The sequence below is a fragment of the Apteryx mantelli genome, chromosome 5, assembly GCF_036417845.1.
Source record: "Apteryx mantelli isolate bAptMan1 chromosome 5, bAptMan1.hap1, whole genome shotgun sequence".
Taxonomy (NCBI): domain Eukaryota; kingdom Metazoa; phylum Chordata; class Aves; order Apterygiformes; family Apterygidae; genus Apteryx; species Apteryx mantelli.
The window spans coordinates 33,766,254-33,786,055 of record NC_089982.1 but is presented as its reverse complement, the minus strand read 5'-3'; the positions used below and the strand labels follow the sequence as shown (position 1 = coordinate 33,786,055).

The 19,802-nt window shown below is 38.9% G+C and overlaps 1 protein-coding gene across 1 annotated transcript in view; it reads left to right on the top strand.

Annotated features, from left to right (window-relative positions):
* Positions 1-19,802, top strand: part of INPP4B (inositol polyphosphate-4-phosphatase type II B) — a 290,644-nt gene that overhangs the window by 86,166 nt on the left and 184,676 nt on the right. Inside the window, exons 4-5 of the mRNA XM_067297109.1 lie at positions 8,759-8,983; positions 10,732-10,776. Coding sequence (XP_067153210.1) covers positions 8,759-8,983; positions 10,732-10,776 — 270 coding nt within the window. The remainder of the gene's footprint in view (positions 1-8,758; positions 8,984-10,731; positions 10,777-19,802) is intronic.

Sequence of the window (19,802 nt, the reverse complement as noted above, 5' to 3'; positions counted from 1 at the left end):
CTAATTATATTATGGAGCTCATTGCCTCAGGATATTGTGGAGACTAAAATCATATGCGGAGTGCAAGAGATCATGCAGTCATAGAGGACAGTTCTGTAGGTGGCTGTTTAGCACAGTGGTCCCAAAGCAGTCTAACTCAAAGTTTCTGAGATGTCCATTAAAGGAAGCTGGAAAGATTTATTAGGGGAAATATCATTCATTATATGCCTGGTTACTTGTATGCCTTCGTAATGTCCACTACTTGCTATTAATAGAACAAGTCAGATGCTGAGATGGATCTGATCGAATATGACAATTCTTATGAGTAGGATTCACTTTCCAAATCCAGAAACATGTGAGAAGAAAGGGAATATTTCAACCATTTTGTCCAAGAAGACCTTACACCTGGAAACTGCCACAGCACATTGAAATGTCTGAGCAGTGCAATATGTTAACTTCCTTAGCTTGGATTCTACTACTGAATAACCAGTGCTGGTGGCATCTAAGCTTGCAGCTCGTACTGTAGGGACAGGCACCTTAGCCTAAGCAAGCACTGAAGTATATTATTATAGGTTATTATCAGTATTTAAAGAACTGTTGCCTCTGGACCTTGGAACCCCTCTCAGAGGTGGTTACTTTGTGTCATTTTTTCTTTTTCCCAGGTGTTCTTTTGTGTGTGTGTTTTGTCCCCTACCAGAAGTGTCAGTGTTTGAATAGAAGATGCAAGAATGGCATGCAAAAGGGTGGGCAGCCAGGAACAGAAATTCATGTTAGTGTTGATAGATCATGGTCACTGTTACGTTTCTCTGGAGCAGGGTGACTAGAGCTCTGTGGCTTGGATGTTTGAAACCCTCCTGAGAGCAGTCTGGAGTAGACCTCTGTGTTGTGCAGAGGCTCACATTACGTACATCACGTGGGCGAGAGTGAAATACTAACTCTGTTGGTCTCCTTGGCTCCACGTGATACCGCACGCACAACATGGGTTGGGAATGAACCCAGTGAACCCAATTTGGGCAATGAAATGAAATCAGATCCGAGAGTCTGCATTCAGGGACCATGTTCTCTTAATCTATAAATCTCTTCTGTTTTTCAGGTCTTGTGCTTGGAGATAAGAAATTCCTTTAAGACTGTATTACTGTATTATTGTGTGTGGTCTGTTAGTGAGAATTAGGGAAACAAGAGCTCTGACATCCAGGTAGGGCTGATGAGTCACAGGGAGAATGGAAGGGGACAGAGGAAGATGGCCAAGCTTTTGGTGCAAGGTTCCTGGTCAGGTAGACTGTATTACAGGGCATCAGGTGAGAGGCCTGCATATAGGAATACCCTTAAGATGGCAAGTGTTCCCTTTTGTCATTTGTAGTAGTATGCAAGCCACATACTCTGGAGGGTGTCCCCCTGCCTCCCCCCAATAGTAGCAGTTGGGAAAGGCAGGTCAGTATCGTTCCCTGTTTTAGAGATGGAAAAACAGAGCCATGTGCTGAGGTTACTCATGCACAGCTAGATAGAGAATCGGGATCTCTGAATTCTGTCTTTTTCAGTAGGTGATGGTCCTGCTGGTAGTGTGATCCTCTTCCTTTCGGAAAAAAGCAATCTACTGCTTTGCAAAGGCTACAGCTGGTACTCTGAGTGAGTGCTGGTGTTCTGGTGTTCTGGTGTTCTGGTGTTCTGGTGTTCTGGTGTTCTGGTGTTCTGGTGTTCTGGTGTTCTGGTGTTCTGTTTTTTTTTGACTCTTGAGATATTATTGTTGTGTTTAAATATTTGTGTGGTCTGCCTGGCTTTTAATGGTATTTAATGAAAAGGGAGAAGGTATCTGGCATGTGTGAAAACCTGCTGGTATTAAAAGAAACAAAGTATTGTGCTGTGGTAATCAACCTGAAGAAACAAAGTTATGTATCATGCTATATTCATTTCAGATACCTCTGGCTCTTTGAGCTTCTGTAGGGACTTACATAAGTTGCCATTATAATCTCCATTTAAATTCATTCTAGCATTGGAAAAAAAAAATACACTGAAGATTAAAAAAAAAAAATTCTTTATCTTTGACTGAAGATTTAACTTTCAAAGGAAGATTAGCACAGCATCATCAGTAACCATGGGATGATTTCATCACTACTAATTTGAACATGAAATGCATCAGCATATAGAATTCAGTCAGCTTTGTGAATTAAAAGCCTCTGATGTCTGTATTAGAAATATCCTGCGGATATAATTTACGTATCAAAGATTTCATTCTACTTTTGTTACAGCATATGGTGGTTAGCTGTGATGGTGCTTTATATTTTGGAGTGACGGTGCCTCATTGATATTCCCAACCATTTTCCACTGCTGAGGTAGCGATTCGGAATTACTGTTTGCTAGTAAACATGAAAAGGGAGAGAACCTTTAACTGCTTTGAACTCTCTTACTTCATATATTGGCACGGGGGGGAAAAGTGATCCTCTAGGAAAGGGTTGGTTGTCACTTGAAATCATGGATATTAAGCATGTGCTTTGTACATGTTTTTTTATTTAAATGCTGTCAATGATTTTCTTTTTTTTGTGATGTTCAGTATGATTTTATGCTTATAACTCTCATTAATGAAAATAAAGCAAACCAAATGCCTGACACAGCTTATCAGCCTTTCTGTCACTTTTACCTGTCTAGTAAAAATAAAGTCTGTGTAAGATATTATTTTTAAACTTACAATCAGGTGCATATTTAAAAATAAAACAAAATTCTTGTTAAAAATTTCTTAGTGATGTTCCTCTTTGATATTTCAGTTATTAAATTAGTTGTAGAAAAGAGAGACACCTGTTACAGTTAAATTGGGATAGAAAATAAGTGTTATTACAAGAGCTTTGGAAAACGGGTTATTTGAGGGTGATAGAAGTAACACTAAAAGACATTTGCGTGCTTCAAATAGCTGGGTTACAGTGGAAAAGGCTGTCCAGTGCCTTTGGGGGTATCTCCATGTTGTGCTGTTTCCGTATTTGATAGCGGTTCTCTCTGAGCAGGGATGTTGTGAATTCGTTATTTGAACTGCAGAAGTCCTACGGGATGGTGTGTTTATATGCTAGCTAAGTGCTAAGCCACTCTCCATCATCTTTGAAAGGTCATGGAGAACAGGAGAGGTGCCCGAGGACTGGAAGAAAGCCAATGTCACCCCAGTCTTCAAAAAGGGCAAGAAGGAGGACCCAGGGAACTACAGGCCAGTCAGCCTCACCTGCATCCCTGGAAAGGTGATGGAGCAGCTCATCCTGGAAGCCATCTCCACGCATGTGGAGGAAAAGAAGGTGATCAGGAGTAGTCAGCATGGCTTCACCAAGGGGAAATCATGCCTAACCAATCTGATAGCCTTCTATGATGGAATGACTGGCTGGGTAGATGAGGGGAGAGCAGTGGATGTTGTCTACCTAGACTTCAGCAAGGCTTTTGACACTGTCTCCCATAGCATCCTCATAGACAAGCTCAGGAAGTGTGGGTTAGATGAGTGGACAGTGAGGTGGATTGAGAACTGGCTGAATGGCAGAGCTCAGAGAGTTGTGATCAGTGGCACAGAGTCTAGTTGGAGGCCTGTAGCTAGCGGTGTCCCCCAGGGGTCAGTCCTGGGTCCAGTCTTGTTCAACTTCTTCATCAATGACCTGGGTGAAGTGACAGAGTGCACACTCAGCAAGTTTGCTGATGATACAAAACTGGGAGGAGTGGCCGATACACCAGAGGGCTGTGCTGCCATTCAGAGAGACCTGGACAGGCTGGAGAGGTGGGCAGAGAGGAACCTCATGAAGTTCAACCAAGGCAAGTGCAGGGTCCTGCACCTGGGGAAGAATAACCCCATGCACCAGTACAGGTTGGGGGTTGACCTGCTGGAAAGCAGCTCTGCTGAGAAGGACCTGGGAGTGCTGGTGGACACCAAGTTAAGTATGAGGCAGCAATGTGCCCTTGTGGCCAAGAAGGCCAATGGTATCCTGGGGTGCATCAGGAAGAGTGTTGCCAGCAGGTCGAGGGAAGTGATTCTCCCCCTCTACTCAGCCCTGGTGAGGCCCCATCTGGAGTACTGCGTCCAGTTCTGGGCTCCCCAGTACAAGAGGGATGTGGCACTACTGGAGCAAGTCCAGCGAAGGGCCACAAAGATGATTAGGGGACTGGAGCATCTCTCTTATGAGGAAAGGCTGAGAGAGCTTGGCCTGTTTAGCCTGGAGAAGAGAAGGCTGAGAGGAGATCTTATCAACGTGTACAAGTATGTGAAGGGAGGGTGTCGAGAGGATGGGACCAGACTCTTTTCAGTGGTGCCGAGCGACAGGACGCGAGGCAATGGGCACAAACTGAAACACAGACACTTCCATCTGAACATGAGGAAAAACTTTTTCACTGTGAGGGTGACAGAGCACTGGAACAGGTTGCCCCGAGAGGTGGTGGAGTCTCCTTCTCTGGAGATATTCAAAATGCGCCTGGATGCAATCCTGTGCAATGTGCTCTAGGTGACCCTGCTTGAGCAGGGGGGTTGGACTAGATGATCTCCAGAGGTCCCTTCCAACCTCAGTGATTCTGTGATTCTGTGGGAGGAAGTCTGAGATCAAACTGCAGTTAAAAGAATTGCTGGTGAGTGAAATCCTAATCAGGATAGTGTAATCCCAGTCAATCCTAATCCCAAAGACATTATAAGCAGGCACGTGAGCTTTCCAGCGTCTGCTTCCTCAGCCCTTGCCCCTAGTGGGAGTCTCTAATACTGAAATACGGAGAAGCAGTGAGGTGGGCAACCAGTTTGAAAGGGAAGATAAACACTGGTTAGTGGGATATCTGCGTTTAAGAAGGTGTTTGAGGCAGTGCAGCCACTGGACCGCATTGGTTTTCCATAGTGGCAATGTGAGAGGTGTCTCTCTTGCTGTGCACTTTTTGCACAGAGCCGAGGGAAGTTAGTTGAATGTGGTTTTACACTGTGGAAGCTGGGCAGTTTCTGAGCTACAAAACTGTCCTTAAAAGTTCCAGGAACTGAATGGATATCTTGGGAAAAGTTGAGGACAAAGCTTTTTGTAATCTTAAATTAGATTGTGATTTTGATTAAATATGTGCAAATCATCTGCCAGGGTGAACACTACTAGGTTACTGTGGGTGACATCAATATACTAATATCTGGCCTCAAAATCTGCCCCTTTGTTTCTATTTTTTGAGTTTATTAAAGCTTTTGAAAGGTCCTGGATTGAGTCCTGTAGCTAGACAAGCCTTTCACAGATCAAGAAGAAAAAAAGATAAATATAGAATTGCATAACATTTTGCTTTGACCTTAGTGTTAGTAAGTTAAACATTTGTTTTGAAGGGTTACTCTTTTGTTTTGCCAAAGAAAAACAACGAACTCTGAGAGAAAACCATTGTGTTTAGTTGCGTGGAGGAAGGTTTCTTCCTTGAGTTTATGCCACTGAACCTGGACATCTGGCATCACAGAGGCTGTCCAACGCTGAGTTTAAAATTACTGCTCTGCTATTGTAGATTTCCAAGTAGATGGAAAATTCTCTTAGTATTTTATGTTCTTAAAACTTACATGTTGCCTTAGTCAAAGATTGTGTCATAACATTAAAACTAGGAATGTGTACTGGGTGGAGAACAACTGGTCTCACTGAAGTCAATAGCAAATGTTTTCTAAAGGCCAGGATTCTGTCCAAAGTTTATGCTATCTCATGTCAGCAATAACAAAGCATAATGCAAGACGCCTATGTACTTGTATTTAATAGAGTAACTCCTTAATTGTAAAGTATGAAGTATTTTTGCTCACTCATGAAATACTTCTGTGTTTAGGACATTTTGATGCAAATATAATTTTGCTAATACGCCCACTACTCATTTGAGGGCTTCATTGCATCGAAGGGTTTGTAAATATACGCTTTTATTTTCAGGAAGACTTGTCTCAGCTAAGATTTATCTTTGTACTGAAACTCAAAATTAAGTATCTGAGTGTGATAGGTTTATTATTTACATATGAGTTAAAATAATAGTTAACATGACCAGTTTGGGAGAAGAAAGCAAAGATGATTGTTCTATAAATAAAATGGTGCTCCTTTATTGCAACAGATATTTTTGCTGTTGTGCAACTTTGCTGTAATCCAAACTCATACTGCAAGATTTCATTCTGAAAATGTTTAACACAGAATTTGTATTTCTTTTAGTATGTGAATTTGTTGTATGTAAATATTGCATGCATTGAAACAGTATGTGAAATATATAACTTAACCAACTGTTCAATCTGCACAATAAAACCTTTTTCCTGTTTGCAGTGATGAATATTTTCCAGATATTTTCAGATGCTTTTCGGAATTTTTAAGTCACTTGTCTGAATACTCCAAAGATCTCAATATAGCATACTGTAGTGTTTTGAAGTGATAGTTTAGAATGAATTTCCAAATCTCAATACTGGCACCTGTTAGACCAGAATACACTGAATTATACCCACTCCCACTGCATTTCACTATCCATTTTAGGCTCCATGCATACTAAGTGATTCAGTATGCTTTTTGTGCTTGATGGTCTAATTTCCACAGTTAAGAGGTAAATATAAATAGCATGATTTCAATTGCAAAACATTGATTTCCTCCTGAAGCAGATGTTTTTTCATCTAGCTAGTGGTAGAATATTTCAAGGTAGGATCACTGTTCCTGTTCACATTTAAAATAAAGAGAAAAAAAGAAAAGAATATTTTGATTAAATTTGTCTTTTGGTTGTAAAATGTTGGTTTGTTTTTCTCAGTCTTTCCTTAGCAAAGGTATCTTGGATATCAAAACTGCTTCTGTTAAAATTCTCTGTACTTCTAAAGACAGAGTTAATTTCATATGGGGTCTTGCATATATATAAATATTTAACCCGTTTTCGATGGTTAATTCTGATGCTTAATGTTGGCTGACTGCATGTCCACACCCCCCCCCTTTTTTTTTTTTAAATATGGGTAGTGCTAAAATAAAATGAATACAAAATTCTGAATCGGGGTCAGTGGCAGAAGGGAGTAGACAAATGTGCTGTTGCAGCTCTTACTGAAGCATTAAAAAGTTATCAAGTCTTTTAATTACAAGTCCTCTTGAAGTTTACTGCCCCCATGGCTCAGCTGCAATTGTAGATCGCATGAGCACTTGTAGCTAAAATTTCTATGTCTATAAATTAATTTGTCACAAACAATAAAGGCCAGTTTGTTCAGTTTTGGTCCCACAAGGTAAGTATCTATTTTGTGTATAAGTAAGGATCTGATGAACATCTCAGTTCCCTCAGATTTCGAATATTCTTGTCACCAAATAGCTGAATACCTTCTTTTCCAAACTGAGCCAAGGTCAGAGGCAAGAGTTGGACTCCTTACTAGCACTTCATAAATTAACTGTGAAGTCAGAAGGATGTTGCCCCACCTTCTGCTCTCCTTCCCCTCATTCCTCACCAATTTAAGAGTCCAGCTGCTCTTTGAAATCTTAGTTAGAACTGGTATTAGCAGCTGCAGCCATGTGTTTGGATTTCCTTAGATCCACCCCAGACAGAAAACTCTGTCCTACCTCTGCTGGGATCTGTGCCAACACAGTTTTAGGAGACTTCCAGACTTGAGGTTTGGCTCTTTTGTCCCCCTTACAATTAACAGTGCTTTTATTGTTAAGTGGCAGATGCTCAGTTTATGAAGTGCAAACCAGTTTAGAATAACATATGTGGATAAGTGCCCAAGGTTAGATGCTCAAGCCAGGAAAAGGGAGTTTAAATTCACTTTGTATTGAGAAAAGCTTTTCTTTGTTGTTTGCATTTTTAAAGTAAATATGAAAGCATTTAAGTGTTCTGTTTTATCCAGCAATATGATCTACAGCTTTTTTTTTTAGGGTCAAAATGATTTTGATGTCCAACTAAATATTTCCCACCTTATTAATAGAATACAGATGTTTAGGGAGTTTGTTTCTAAATAAGTCAGTAACTTCATTCAAAGAATCATTGATTTTATTTATTTTTTCTTTCTTTCCCAGTTTTTTGTTCTTTGTGTGTATCACACTAAATGTCACAGTGAATTTGTAACTCTGTGGGGCTGTCTATACCGCAGAATTTTAAATGCCTAAGAGTGTATTAGTTTGGGTTCCTTGCCCTGTGCTAATTCTAATCAAATGTCTGACCCGTTCTACTACCTGCATTCCCTTGGGACCTTGGGAGCCTCAGCTTTTATTTCCTTTTATTTTGTTGTTCTTCTTCTTAGAAAATTTGATCATTGAGCAATTAGGCTTTCGTTAGACAGAACAGCAAAAGAGCCGTGGATAGTAAAGAGGTCAGAAGCTCCCATGTACAACCTGTTTGGTGTTCACGGAGGAGCTGTGTCATGCTAAACTATCTCCACGTACTGATGAGCGGTGTTCTGGTGAGGATGGATGAGAGGCTGAGCATAAAGGGCAGTGCTAACAGAAGAAATGATGGTCACGTTCATTTTGATGAATGCCACTGTCTCTCTGTCAGAAGCATGTCTGCTGCCCCTGCTAAATCAGATTCCAGTTTAAGTTAGCAGTTCTGATAGCTACCTGCTAAGCTGCACAATCTGTATGAAAAAAGAATTTCCTGTTTCAGTGTGATCCTGCCACCTAGTTTAGCGATATGTTTATTGCTTTTGGGACTAGTCTGTAGTGTAGGCTTAGTAGTGCACTGAAGGGGAAAGGGCAGGGGGTTGATTCAAGAGGTAGACGAGGTGCCGGGTTCTATGAAGAAATAAGATATGTGGTGGTTTTAGTTGTATGTGACATCAGTCTTGTCATGATCTCCCCTCTGTATCTGAGTTCCTAAAAAGTGTGTTAATGTTCTCTGAGTGCAGAGTTTCAGAGCAGAGAACCGGATCTTTACCTTGAAGCTGCATCAAAGCCAGATTGTGAATTTTGGGCTGTGGCACTTGGAGAAGCAAACTCGGAAGGTTTGCGGAATAAAATTCAGCAGCTCCGGAGGCTGATCATGGAAATCAAAGAGGAGAGATCATCAGATGAAGCACGGCAGTTTGTCCCTTCATCGCAAGTAGACAGCCTAGGAGAGCCGCAGTTTACAAGTAAGTGCCTGTACTCTTGTTTTATGTGCAGTACAATAAAAATGCCCCAGAATCTGTAAGTGGCACAGGCAGTGTCACACACAGGATATATAATGCAGTTTGAATTGTTGATTGACAATGCACTGTAGTAGAGGAAGCAAACTGATGAAGATTATCTTTAAATATCATTACTTGATATATTTAGATTTATGCAAATAGTCCCCTTCAGGGGAACAAATGTGTGATTACGATGTTTCTGACTTCTTTTTTTCCCACTCATCTGTTTTTTTTGTGAGCTTTAGAAATTGTTCAGTTCTAAATATCCTTCTCTTCTTTTGTGACCTGTATGAACATATGGGCTACTGCTTAAAATATAGCCTGATAACTTTGATAAATTTACGAAGGAAGCTTTAGTGGTACCTAAGTTAGGATCACAGAATTGTTCTTTGTGATATAAAAGCACTCTGGGAATTTGAAAGCACCTAACCATATGTTGAGTCATGTTTGCTGTGCTAGAGTCTGTGCTGTGCAGTATTGTTATGCACTGCACTTCAGTTGCCCAGTTACTTAATCAAATCTGTATTGAGCATACTCATAAAAACCATAAATGTGTTGCAGACCAATATGCTGACACTGTTAGTGGCAAGATTCAACTCTGAGAAATTTGTGGTCAGAGAAATTGCTATAACTCTATTGAAAAAGAAAAAAATCTTATTTGTTATTTTCTACTGACCAAGGCCTTTCTAAGCTGTAATTTTCCAGGTCAGATTTGAATTATTAGCGATAGTAATGAGAACAATGTGAAACCAGACCTATTCTGCAACAACATGTTTTTATAGAGCATGAACATCTATAAATTATTTTTTGAATTTGTAACAAAAAACTTGCCTTCTAGTTTATATGCCAGCTCAGTCCTTTCTGTCTGACCAATTTCTTCAGCAGATACTTGGTAATAATGTTCACTGGAGGCAATACATAAACGTCAACATAAGACAATTTCATTTCTGAAAGGTTCATCCATATAGTTGTTATCCAGTTACTTCCTGTGGAGGTTGAACAACTCAATATTATTTAACTGCCCTTCCTATGTTTCTCTTATTGGCTAGTCTTGCAGTTCTGTTTGCCCCTATACCCTAGGGCAATAACAGTATAATGCCCTTTGCAGTGAAATATTCACTATTCGAGCATAATTCAGAAATGGAAGGAGTTACAGTCTACATGTTTTTCTGAGTATCTGAGAAAAGGAATTTCCTTTCCCATGTGCTTTTTCTGATTAAAAAATTGTTGTTGCGGTTTGATGATTTATATGCATATCAATAACACAGTGATATGTTTTACTATATTAACCTGATTTATATACTTTCATAAAGCATACTTTTTGTTTCCTTTTTAATGTGATGACATATCCATTTAAAATGAGTCATTAGAGTTGATATTTTTGTGACAGATATGTAGATGGTTGTTCTGATTGAAAATCTTAAACTACACATCCATGAGAGTTTCTTTTTTTCCTAGTTTCCTTTCCTAGCAACAAGTAGCTTTAAAAAAAAAAAAAAAAAGTCGTCTTCAAAACTGTTTTGTTTTCAGATAAGCGTTTTGTGAAAAGATCTCTTTCACTGTGAATTTTTAAAGTTAAATGATACTTCACCAGTAATAGCAGGTAGTTATCAATGTATGAATTAGGCACATTAAACTTCTTAGTACATATTAAAAAGCTAGATATTGAAATCAAATTATTTCTAATTAGTTTTTTTTCTTAATGTTAAAAGGTATTCAGAGAATTGCAAATGAGCCAAAGCTGGAGTTCAATCTTGGTAAGATATAACTTTGACTTCTCTTTTCAATGAATTGCAATGGGGGTGAAGAGTTTATGTGTGTAATGCTGAAAAATATAGCATAATATCTTTTAAAAATGAAATAAAAAACCCTGATGCCTTTGTGTAGGAGACACTGTGCATGTGTCTTTGTAATACTGGCTTTAGATTCTTGACTGGTTGAAATTGCTAAACATGTGTTGAGTTCTATAATGCTATGCTGGTTTACCATGCTGAAAACCTGCCCATTAGCTTTATATGGATATTGTTTATGAAATACTATTGATTTGGGGGCCAAGAGATTTAAAGTAACTTTTTAGAAACCATATCTTATTCAGAGAGAAGCACTGTCAGTTTAGAGTATATATGTTTTTTTTGAAAGTGTTGATTATTGCTTTATGGAGAAAAGTTGATATAAACATTCACCTGATTTTCTCTTTATTCTATTGCATTCTACTGGGTCAGAGAACTGTGTTTCAGGAGATGCTCTGTCAGTTCAAGCCACCCTCTATTCAGAGGTATACAGTATGATTACGATTGCTCAGTAGATCAAGCAAGCTAATTTGAGTGACTGTGGGTTTTGTAATGCAAGATAAAGATGAACTGAAAAATTAATTACCTGTCTTACAATTAACTAGATATGCAGTAAAAGAAGGTGTCTAAATTATTTCTTTCCTTTTTTTTTTTCTTTCACTCCCTGTTTTGGAGTCTGGTAGAGCCAGCTTATTAAATTAAATAGCTTTTCAGTTGATATTTTTGTTACCTCTTCATTTTCCCAGTGGAGAAAATCATTAAAGACAAAAGAGAATAAATCAGTTTATTGAAGTTAAAGGTGCACAATATTTGCAGCCTAAACAGTGTGTCATTTAGAAAGGAAAAATGTCAACTGCCATTGCACTTTGAGTGCAAAAACTTTTATTTGAATCTTTCTAAAGATTAAGTGAAATTATTGTTTGCTTTAGAAGTGCTAACTACAGTAATTTCATATTGGAAATCAAAATAATAGCTAGCTTTGGTTGTTTAATCCCTACTACTGTGTACAGTAAAATTTCACAGTTGCAAGTAATGTATCTCTTGAAATCGCTGAAGCTGTATATGTTCTAAAATAATACTCGTCCAACTTGGTGTGACTTTTGCATTCAAATAACCTGTTAATGTGTATCTCATTATATAGCTGTACAGTGAGAAATTTTTAGTCAGTGCTATTCAGTTTCTTTCTGACATATTTACTGTGATAGAAATAACATAGTCAATATGCTTTAAAATATCTATTGCAAAGATTCAAGAGGAAAGTAAAAAAAATCCTCTGCAGAAAATGGGGCAAAAAATGTTCTACTACTTCCAGATTATGACTTCTGCTAAATAAGTACTGCCCCACTCTAAGTGGGCAGGAATGTTCTTCTGTACCAGTGAATGTGTTTAATTGTGCAGCTGTGCGCGTGCATGAGTGGGGTTTTTTTGTTTTTTCTTTTGATATAATCCCCTGCTCACCAGACTCCACTGTTTGAAGAATTTAGATGACGGCTAAACAAACCTCCCTCGGCAAAGCCCCCAAATACAGCCAACAAAATGCCATCAGTGACCTGGCTGCAGGCACTCTCGCGCTGCCCCTTCTGTTGGGGGAGCCTGTCTCCTCGTCCGCTCCTTTGAACTGGGCTCCGGTTGGCTCTGGCGCTGCTGTAACCAGGCTGCTTTAAAAGCTGATACCCTGAAGCTGTGTCCTTGGGGGCAGATACAAGCCTATCTGATAAAATCATTTTTTAGATTCCCCTAACTATATCAGGGTTGCCTTACCTGTATGGCTTTAAAATTAGATGGTTATAGTAGTACAACAACTTTGAAGAACAGCTGTCTGTGTAGCGACTACTTCTGCTTAAGTTTTGTAATAGTTGGCACAGAAAAATGGCCTGGTTCTCTGTCAGTACTAGATACAATTACCAAGATATAGTAATGGTTAGGGACCAGTCTGTCTCATGCCTTTTTGTAGGTGAAGTGACTGTAGTATTGGGGCATGGCTGATATGTTGCTGTGCTCCAGTGATACCAGTCTCCCAGACTGACCCTGGTGAAGGGTGAGAGAGGGAGGAAGGTGTTGTAGACAGTGACTGCAAATCAGATGAGCCATATTTTGGGGTCAGCTGCTCTCGGTGATCAGTGCACCCCAGTGGGTAAAAGTGTAAAGATGCTGTAAAACCACTTTCAGACTTGTCTGGGCAGAGCTCTGTTAGGTGTTCGCCTGTGGTGTCTGTATTTATGGTTGGCGTTTCATTGTTTCTAGTGGGAATTGATGTTCTGTGGACTCTTTTGCAGTGTTATCTGTGGAGGGTCATGACAGGGTTAAACTGGTGGAAAGTTACAAGCAGCAAAGCGTATGGGAAAGGAGAAGCAAGTAGCAAGGTACAAGGCATGATCTCTGCGTGATCAGTGTGATGACTGGCTAGCTTGTGCAGGAACAGGAGCGTGATCAGCACGGTGATTGGCTTAGCGAAGTGTATCTGTGATGTGAACAGTATATATCTGTAAAACCGCTGAAGCAGCAAACTTCTCAGTATAAATATGCTCAGAAACAAATAATAAGCATCTCAAGATGCTTCACCTCTTGAGTCCGTGCCTTCATTCGCTACAGTTATCGATTGAGTCATTGCAGCTCTGTGACTAATTGTATAAATTTAATTCTGCTATCCAGGTAACAAATAAGAGTAACAGTGTAAATCTTTTGCTTTTGACTGGTATTCCTGGCCTATGCCATATGTCAGGGATATTTGACAGGATAGATAACCTTGCAAAGCTGATTCTTAGTGACATGCTCCTAAAATAGTACCTAACACTTAAGCAAAATGCACTTACATCAGAGGAATCCCCCTGAAGTGAGTGGTCGGTCCATGGAAGACTTCAGCTGATCAACAGCAGGCATCCTTCTTCCCATCCTGTGAGCTTACGCATACCAATATCTCCCAGCTCCGGCTGCTCACCACCAATATGCTGTTCATACATGTGCATATGCACGTGCCCACGGCAGCCGCCTTGCCTTGCGCTGATGAGTGTGCTGGGAATGGTGTAACTGGCTTTGGCCCAGCTGGCCCACTACCACCTCTCTGGCGAGGGCAGCTGGCATGTGCTCTGCCTGCTCTTCCCCCAGCTGGTTGTTCAGTGGGTGGAAAGGGACGCTCGTCCTGCCCGGCCAGCCCTTTGGGAGGCCCACAGTGCCTCGCGCGCCCAGTGAGCCACGGGGCTGCCCTTTGGCAGGCTGCTCGGCTGAGCTCATCTTTTGAAGGCTTGGTTTACATCAGATAAGACTCTGAGTCATTCTGTCCAATATCCATATTGAAACAGCGTAAGCTGTGTTAATTTTAATAGTAAGTAAGTAATTAAAAATAAGTGACTTCAGCCCTATGTTAAGTAGTAACATAATGTTAACATATGAGCCCTAACAAGGATTTGTAATAACTGTTCATGCATGAGTGCTGTGTGTGAAGGAGTCTAAGCACCTTTTATTTACTGTGGGTAACAGAGTACATGCTAACACTTGCAGTGATACAACTAATGTGTTGAAAGTTCATACACTGGTCTGCCTCTCAGTAACTTGTTTGTTTTCCTATAATAGTCTGCTTAAATGTTAGTGAAGTATGTGTAAAGTATTTCTAAGGAGATTTGAGCTAATACAACAGAATTTCTTAGTTCTAGGGAAGCCAACATTAATTCCTAATTTATGTTTGTAAGTATAAACTGTAACATCTAAGCAGTGTTCACAGTTGCAATAAACCTACTAAAGAGAGAGAAAGGAAGAAAGTACACAGCTTTTGTCTATGAGGAAGGAATGTGAAACAGCAAATCTGCAGAGTGAAGCATTTCATGTTGACAGCCTTGTGTCCATGCTATATGCACTTCAGGGATTTCTAACTCTGGGTTTCTCTTGCTCATCCTGTGGAGTGAGTATCACGAGCAGTCACAGTACATTAGGTGCACACACTCCTGGAATACATTTTTGGTTTAGCTACATCCGAAGAGGGTCCAGTTTGTACCCTTCAAGGGCTCTGTGTGAGGCAAAGCAAGGCATGGTCAGCTGGGGTGATGAGATTTGCTGCAGGAGCGCGCACTGTTGCAAGGTGGACCTGCCTACCCTGGGTCACCAAATCGTGCATCACTGTAGGTGCTGTTCAGCTTGATTAGGCTTGTCTTTGGCATTTAGAATTTGGAAGTCAAATCCAACAGTAAATTTGTAATAAGCTATAAAACTGGTCTCTAGACCAGGAATCATGGCTTATACCTGTAACTTTGTTCATATAATATTATTTATATGACGTGTGTTAGTTAACTAGAAATTGGACTCAAAAATAATATTATAAATTTATGTATGCAAATAAACATTTGCTTATATCAGTTAATATATACATGTTTTTAACTGTAAAAATTTACTCTGCAGCTGTCACCATGTAATTATACTTTACAGCTCTTTTGTCATTAGTGTTTAGTTGAACAATAAATAGATTTCATAAATGGAATTCACCAGTAACTAAAATAGAATATAGCTTTTCAGTATTATTTGGGTACTGCCTAATTTACCAGACTTATTTAGGGACAGTATACCTAAATGCTCATCTCATGTGTTTGAAGTTCTGATAACTACATTTTGAAATAATGTAAGTCTTGCTAAAGATTTGTATTCTGGTATGGTAGCTAACTTGCTGCATTCTGTATCCATAACACTCTGGAAATTGTTTTCTTTATAAAACGTGAAAAAAATCAGTGATTTTCTGGGGAGATATTTACCCTGATAAAAACTCTTCTTTGACTTTAGGAGGTCAAAGTTTTTCACAGTTCAGATAACTTAGTAATAAACATATTTTTTGTGATGAATTATAGCTTTCCACCACAATACATTCAGCATTCTCTGGAGTGGACTTGATTTTATTAATGTTCCTTACTTTAGAGTCAGAGCTTCCTTTAGACTCAGTCTTTTGATTTTTATATTCCCAAGGACTCTTTGGAAATATGGCTATTTTTGAAGCTTGTAACTGTTGGGAAGTTTTAATTTTCAAACTTTATTCCATTGCTTGGCTTTTCAGGTCATTCTCTTCCATTCTGTGTGCTCTTTCAGGAAGCACCAGGAGGCAGAGAAGTAGCAGCACATGCCATTCTGTGCAGGGTGATGAGTGGAGGGGAAGAACAGAGCAAAGCGAGAATGAACAGATCCCAGACCTAAATAACCAACTGATCCAACAAACCCCGAAGCTGATAAGAATTTTTCCCGTGACTTTGAAATGCATAGGGTCAGCTCTTCTAGAGATGTTTCTTTTGGGTTTACTATTTTTGGTTGGCCTAGCCTCTGAGTCCCAGAGTTGACTAAATGTGGTGTAGGCTCATGACTTCACATGTATTTCAGTGTAATTGCTTTGTGAAATGTGAATTTTGCTGAAGTATTGTTTAATAGTTAAGGGAAATAAATTACATTATGCACAGAGGTGCACTTTATTGTGAAGTTTTCAAGAGCTTGAATCTCTAAAGCTATTTGCATTCACTTGAAGGTGAACTGATAAAGCAGTGTAAGAAAACTCAACTGGAAAAATGAGAGAGTTGGGGCAGAAGGCTCAATAGGCAGTGAAAGTGCTCAGGGATGAGCTCAGTAGTGAATATGATGTTAACATGGAAGAATATATTTCAAAAATAAGGTCTAAAAGGAAAGTTTGTTACCTCTTCAATATCCAGTGGATATTTTGGTACATTTCAGTGTCTCTTGAATTTCTCTAATTGGTCGGAGGCATGAAGGCACTATGACTGAGAGCAAAATATATCACAGTTAGGGTGTAGTGTAATAATCTAGATGTATAGAAAGTAATGCCTCAGCACATGTTGTAAACATACTCAGACACTCATATTAGTGAGAGTATCTGTCTAGCATCTCTGAAAATTTTCGGTCTCTTGGAAGGTATATCAGGACAGTGAAATTAGATGGGCTGTCTTATTGTTGCATAACCTCTAGTTACTTTTCAAAGGATAGAATAATGTAAATCTTGCACAGCTATGTCCTTTTTCAAAATTTGATTGAATAGTGCACAATCACAGCACCCTTAATGAGTGAAGAGTTGATAGGTTTAAAACTTAAGAGTTCTGGGGCACTTGTTTTTCCATTTTCCCAAGTAGTGGGTTGATGCAAGAGCTGTTTACCTGTAAATGCAGAAGGTTTTGTTTTTTTCCCACTGTCATGTTTTTTTTCAGAGTAATATTGTGATGGTGCTCCTTGGAGAGGTCATGAAGCAGATTTAACTGCACACTAAACCTAAATGATACACTGATGTTGCTTGAAGACCTTGGCTAAGTGATTTTTTCCAATTTTGAAATGTAATTTGGAGCATTTTCAGCAGCAACTGTTGCTATAAGAGTGATAAGCAAAAATACTGTTTTTAACTGCATCAAAAAGTTGGAGTCAGACTCCTGATTTTAGCGGAACTTTTCTATCTAATTTTTCTTCTTCTACCTCATATGTTAAGAGTTGAGTGAATAATTGATACTTTGTTGTTTTAGATGAATTAACATTTTAAAAAAAATCATACTTCTAAGTAAATGCAAAAAGAAAAGCGATCACCTCTCTCTGTGAATCAAACTGAAAGTGTTGCTGTGTGCCTTGTGATGTTTATTACCCTTGAAAATTAAATGTTGGCCACATTGTGAACAAAAACCGCAAAAAAGTGATTTGAGGATGGATTTGCCGAGACTCCATGTCCTTCTTTTATCCTCCTCTCCTCCCATCATACTTTAGCTTTTGAGAAGGCTTTTGGGGTTCTGTCATAGCCATTGCCAAACTGAAAGTAACTGCTTTTTTAAAGATATCTTTCTGAAGCTCTGCTCCTCCATCATTGTGCACATCTTCAGAAGAAAAGCAACCTCCTTAATTTTATATACTGCACACCCTGCCAGAGAAAAGGACTTGCTTGCCTCCGTGGTGTGGCCAAAACTATCTGAACCTTACCAGATTCTTCAGGATGGCTTGGTTATTTTATGCCATTTTGGTGTTATGAGGTAATCATAAAGCTACTACTGAAGAAATAAAAGGTAAAGAAATATATTGGTGCGTTTTCCCTTTAAAATCTTACCTTCCTGTCTGAGTCTTGCATAGCTCTTCTGTTATGAGCATATTCATTCTCACTCTTGTGGAAGGTTATCCCATCCCAATGCCCTTCTAGTTTCTTGTGAATTCATTTGACAGTGCCAATCTGCATCCTCTACTTGCCTTCTTTCATATTATCTCTTTCTTTATATTTTTTCCTCCCTTTAAGTGTAGTGTATTGTATCATCTTGATTCAGTAACCTGCAGTATTCGTTATACTTAAATTTTCTTCTAAGACTGTGTTCTCTATACAAATAATAAAAAAGAAAAAAACAAACCCAGACAGTATTTAAAAAAAAAAAAAAAAGGAATCCTTTCAAAAACTCGTATCCTTCTTCAGTCTGCCAGGAATCCTGTTGTCTTGATTTCTGAGTACAGTAGAATTAGGCCAGATTTTCAAATCTGTATCTGTAGACACTACTGCAATTTCAGAAGTCTATCCTTTGATAACTTTAGAGTAGGGATTGTCTTCATTTGCGCTGGAGTCAGAGAGGAGCATGCTGTCAATCCTTAAATAGTAATTGTTCTAATTTTATTGCTGACTATGCAAAGACTCAAAAGTCCTCGGTAATGAGACTTTGGTCAGATTCTCTCCTCACGTGAGAAGCAGGCAGAATACTAACTGAACAGTTTCCAAAGAGGTCTAATCCAAAATGATGCTGATGCTGAAATATTACTGTCATGTTCAGATGTGAAATAGCACACTTTCTGTGTAAGTATATATATTTATGCACATACACACATATTTACATATAAAAATTTTCTTTGACAGCCCATTTTATATCTAGTTTAGCATTACTCTTTTATTAACTATACGTTTACTTAGTGACTGTGTCAAGAAGTAATTATTGATAGAAGTAGTCAGAAAAGTACTTTCAACGTGTCAGCATCCATTGCTACTTAATGATAGATATTTAAGCAGCCCTGATTTGTGCAAATTCAAATTCTGCATAGGTTATAGAGATTAAAATTCTATATTACACCTTGCTGTGTAGCAGTTATTCACCAGGGCAGGCTTTTTATTGAGTGCAGGGGTGTTTATTTGCTCTGGAGTGGGTCAACGAATATGCTGAACCAGTAGGATGGAGTAGATCATACTGCTTCAGCATATTCCGCTATGATGGAGTAGAGAAGTCACAGGTATGCTAATACTAGTAATAAATAGGATGAAGAAGTTTTGGGGTATCAACATTAGTGAACTCAGGTGCATATCTTTTTCAGGCAATTTTCTTCCATTCTGTTCTATGAAGTGCCTTCTCTCTGGAAGCTCTTGCTTTTATGAATATTTTTCTTTGAAATACCAGGAAAAACTAGATTATGGTCTTTTAATGATGACAAATAAGTATAAATCAGAGCTGTGAATAAGGGAAACTTTTACTTTTAATCCAATAGAATAAGGACTTTACAGCAGTGACTCGCTCATGTTTTGATATAAATGGATGTCTAGGGATAAATTTGGAATAGCTAGGGCTAATCTGTTTAGAGAGGAGTTTGTACATATCTGAATTTGGAAAGCTGTTTAACAGTTGAAAGGGTTTTGTGGGATTTAACCATTCTAAGAGACAGAGTTTTATCAGAATAGTTCTGGAGTGATGCAACAGATAATGGGATTGAATTCTTTGAGAAATGTACAGATTCTGAAATCTTGGGAAGAGATGACAAATTGCTACGTTTACATGGCCAGGGAAAAAGGAGGAGAAGGATGAGAAAGATTTATTTTTCAAATCTTTAAATAAATAAATAAGATTGGTATGCTCCTCAGTAAAATCAGTTTCTTCTTGACATTGAAGATGATAGTTTGGTGCCTACTTCGCATTTTTCTCACAATTTATAAATGTTGATTCACATTTTCAAAAACGCTTATGTCCAAAATTTCCAAAGGGAAAGGTTACGTCTGTGTTGAAAACTATAATGAAAGGTGG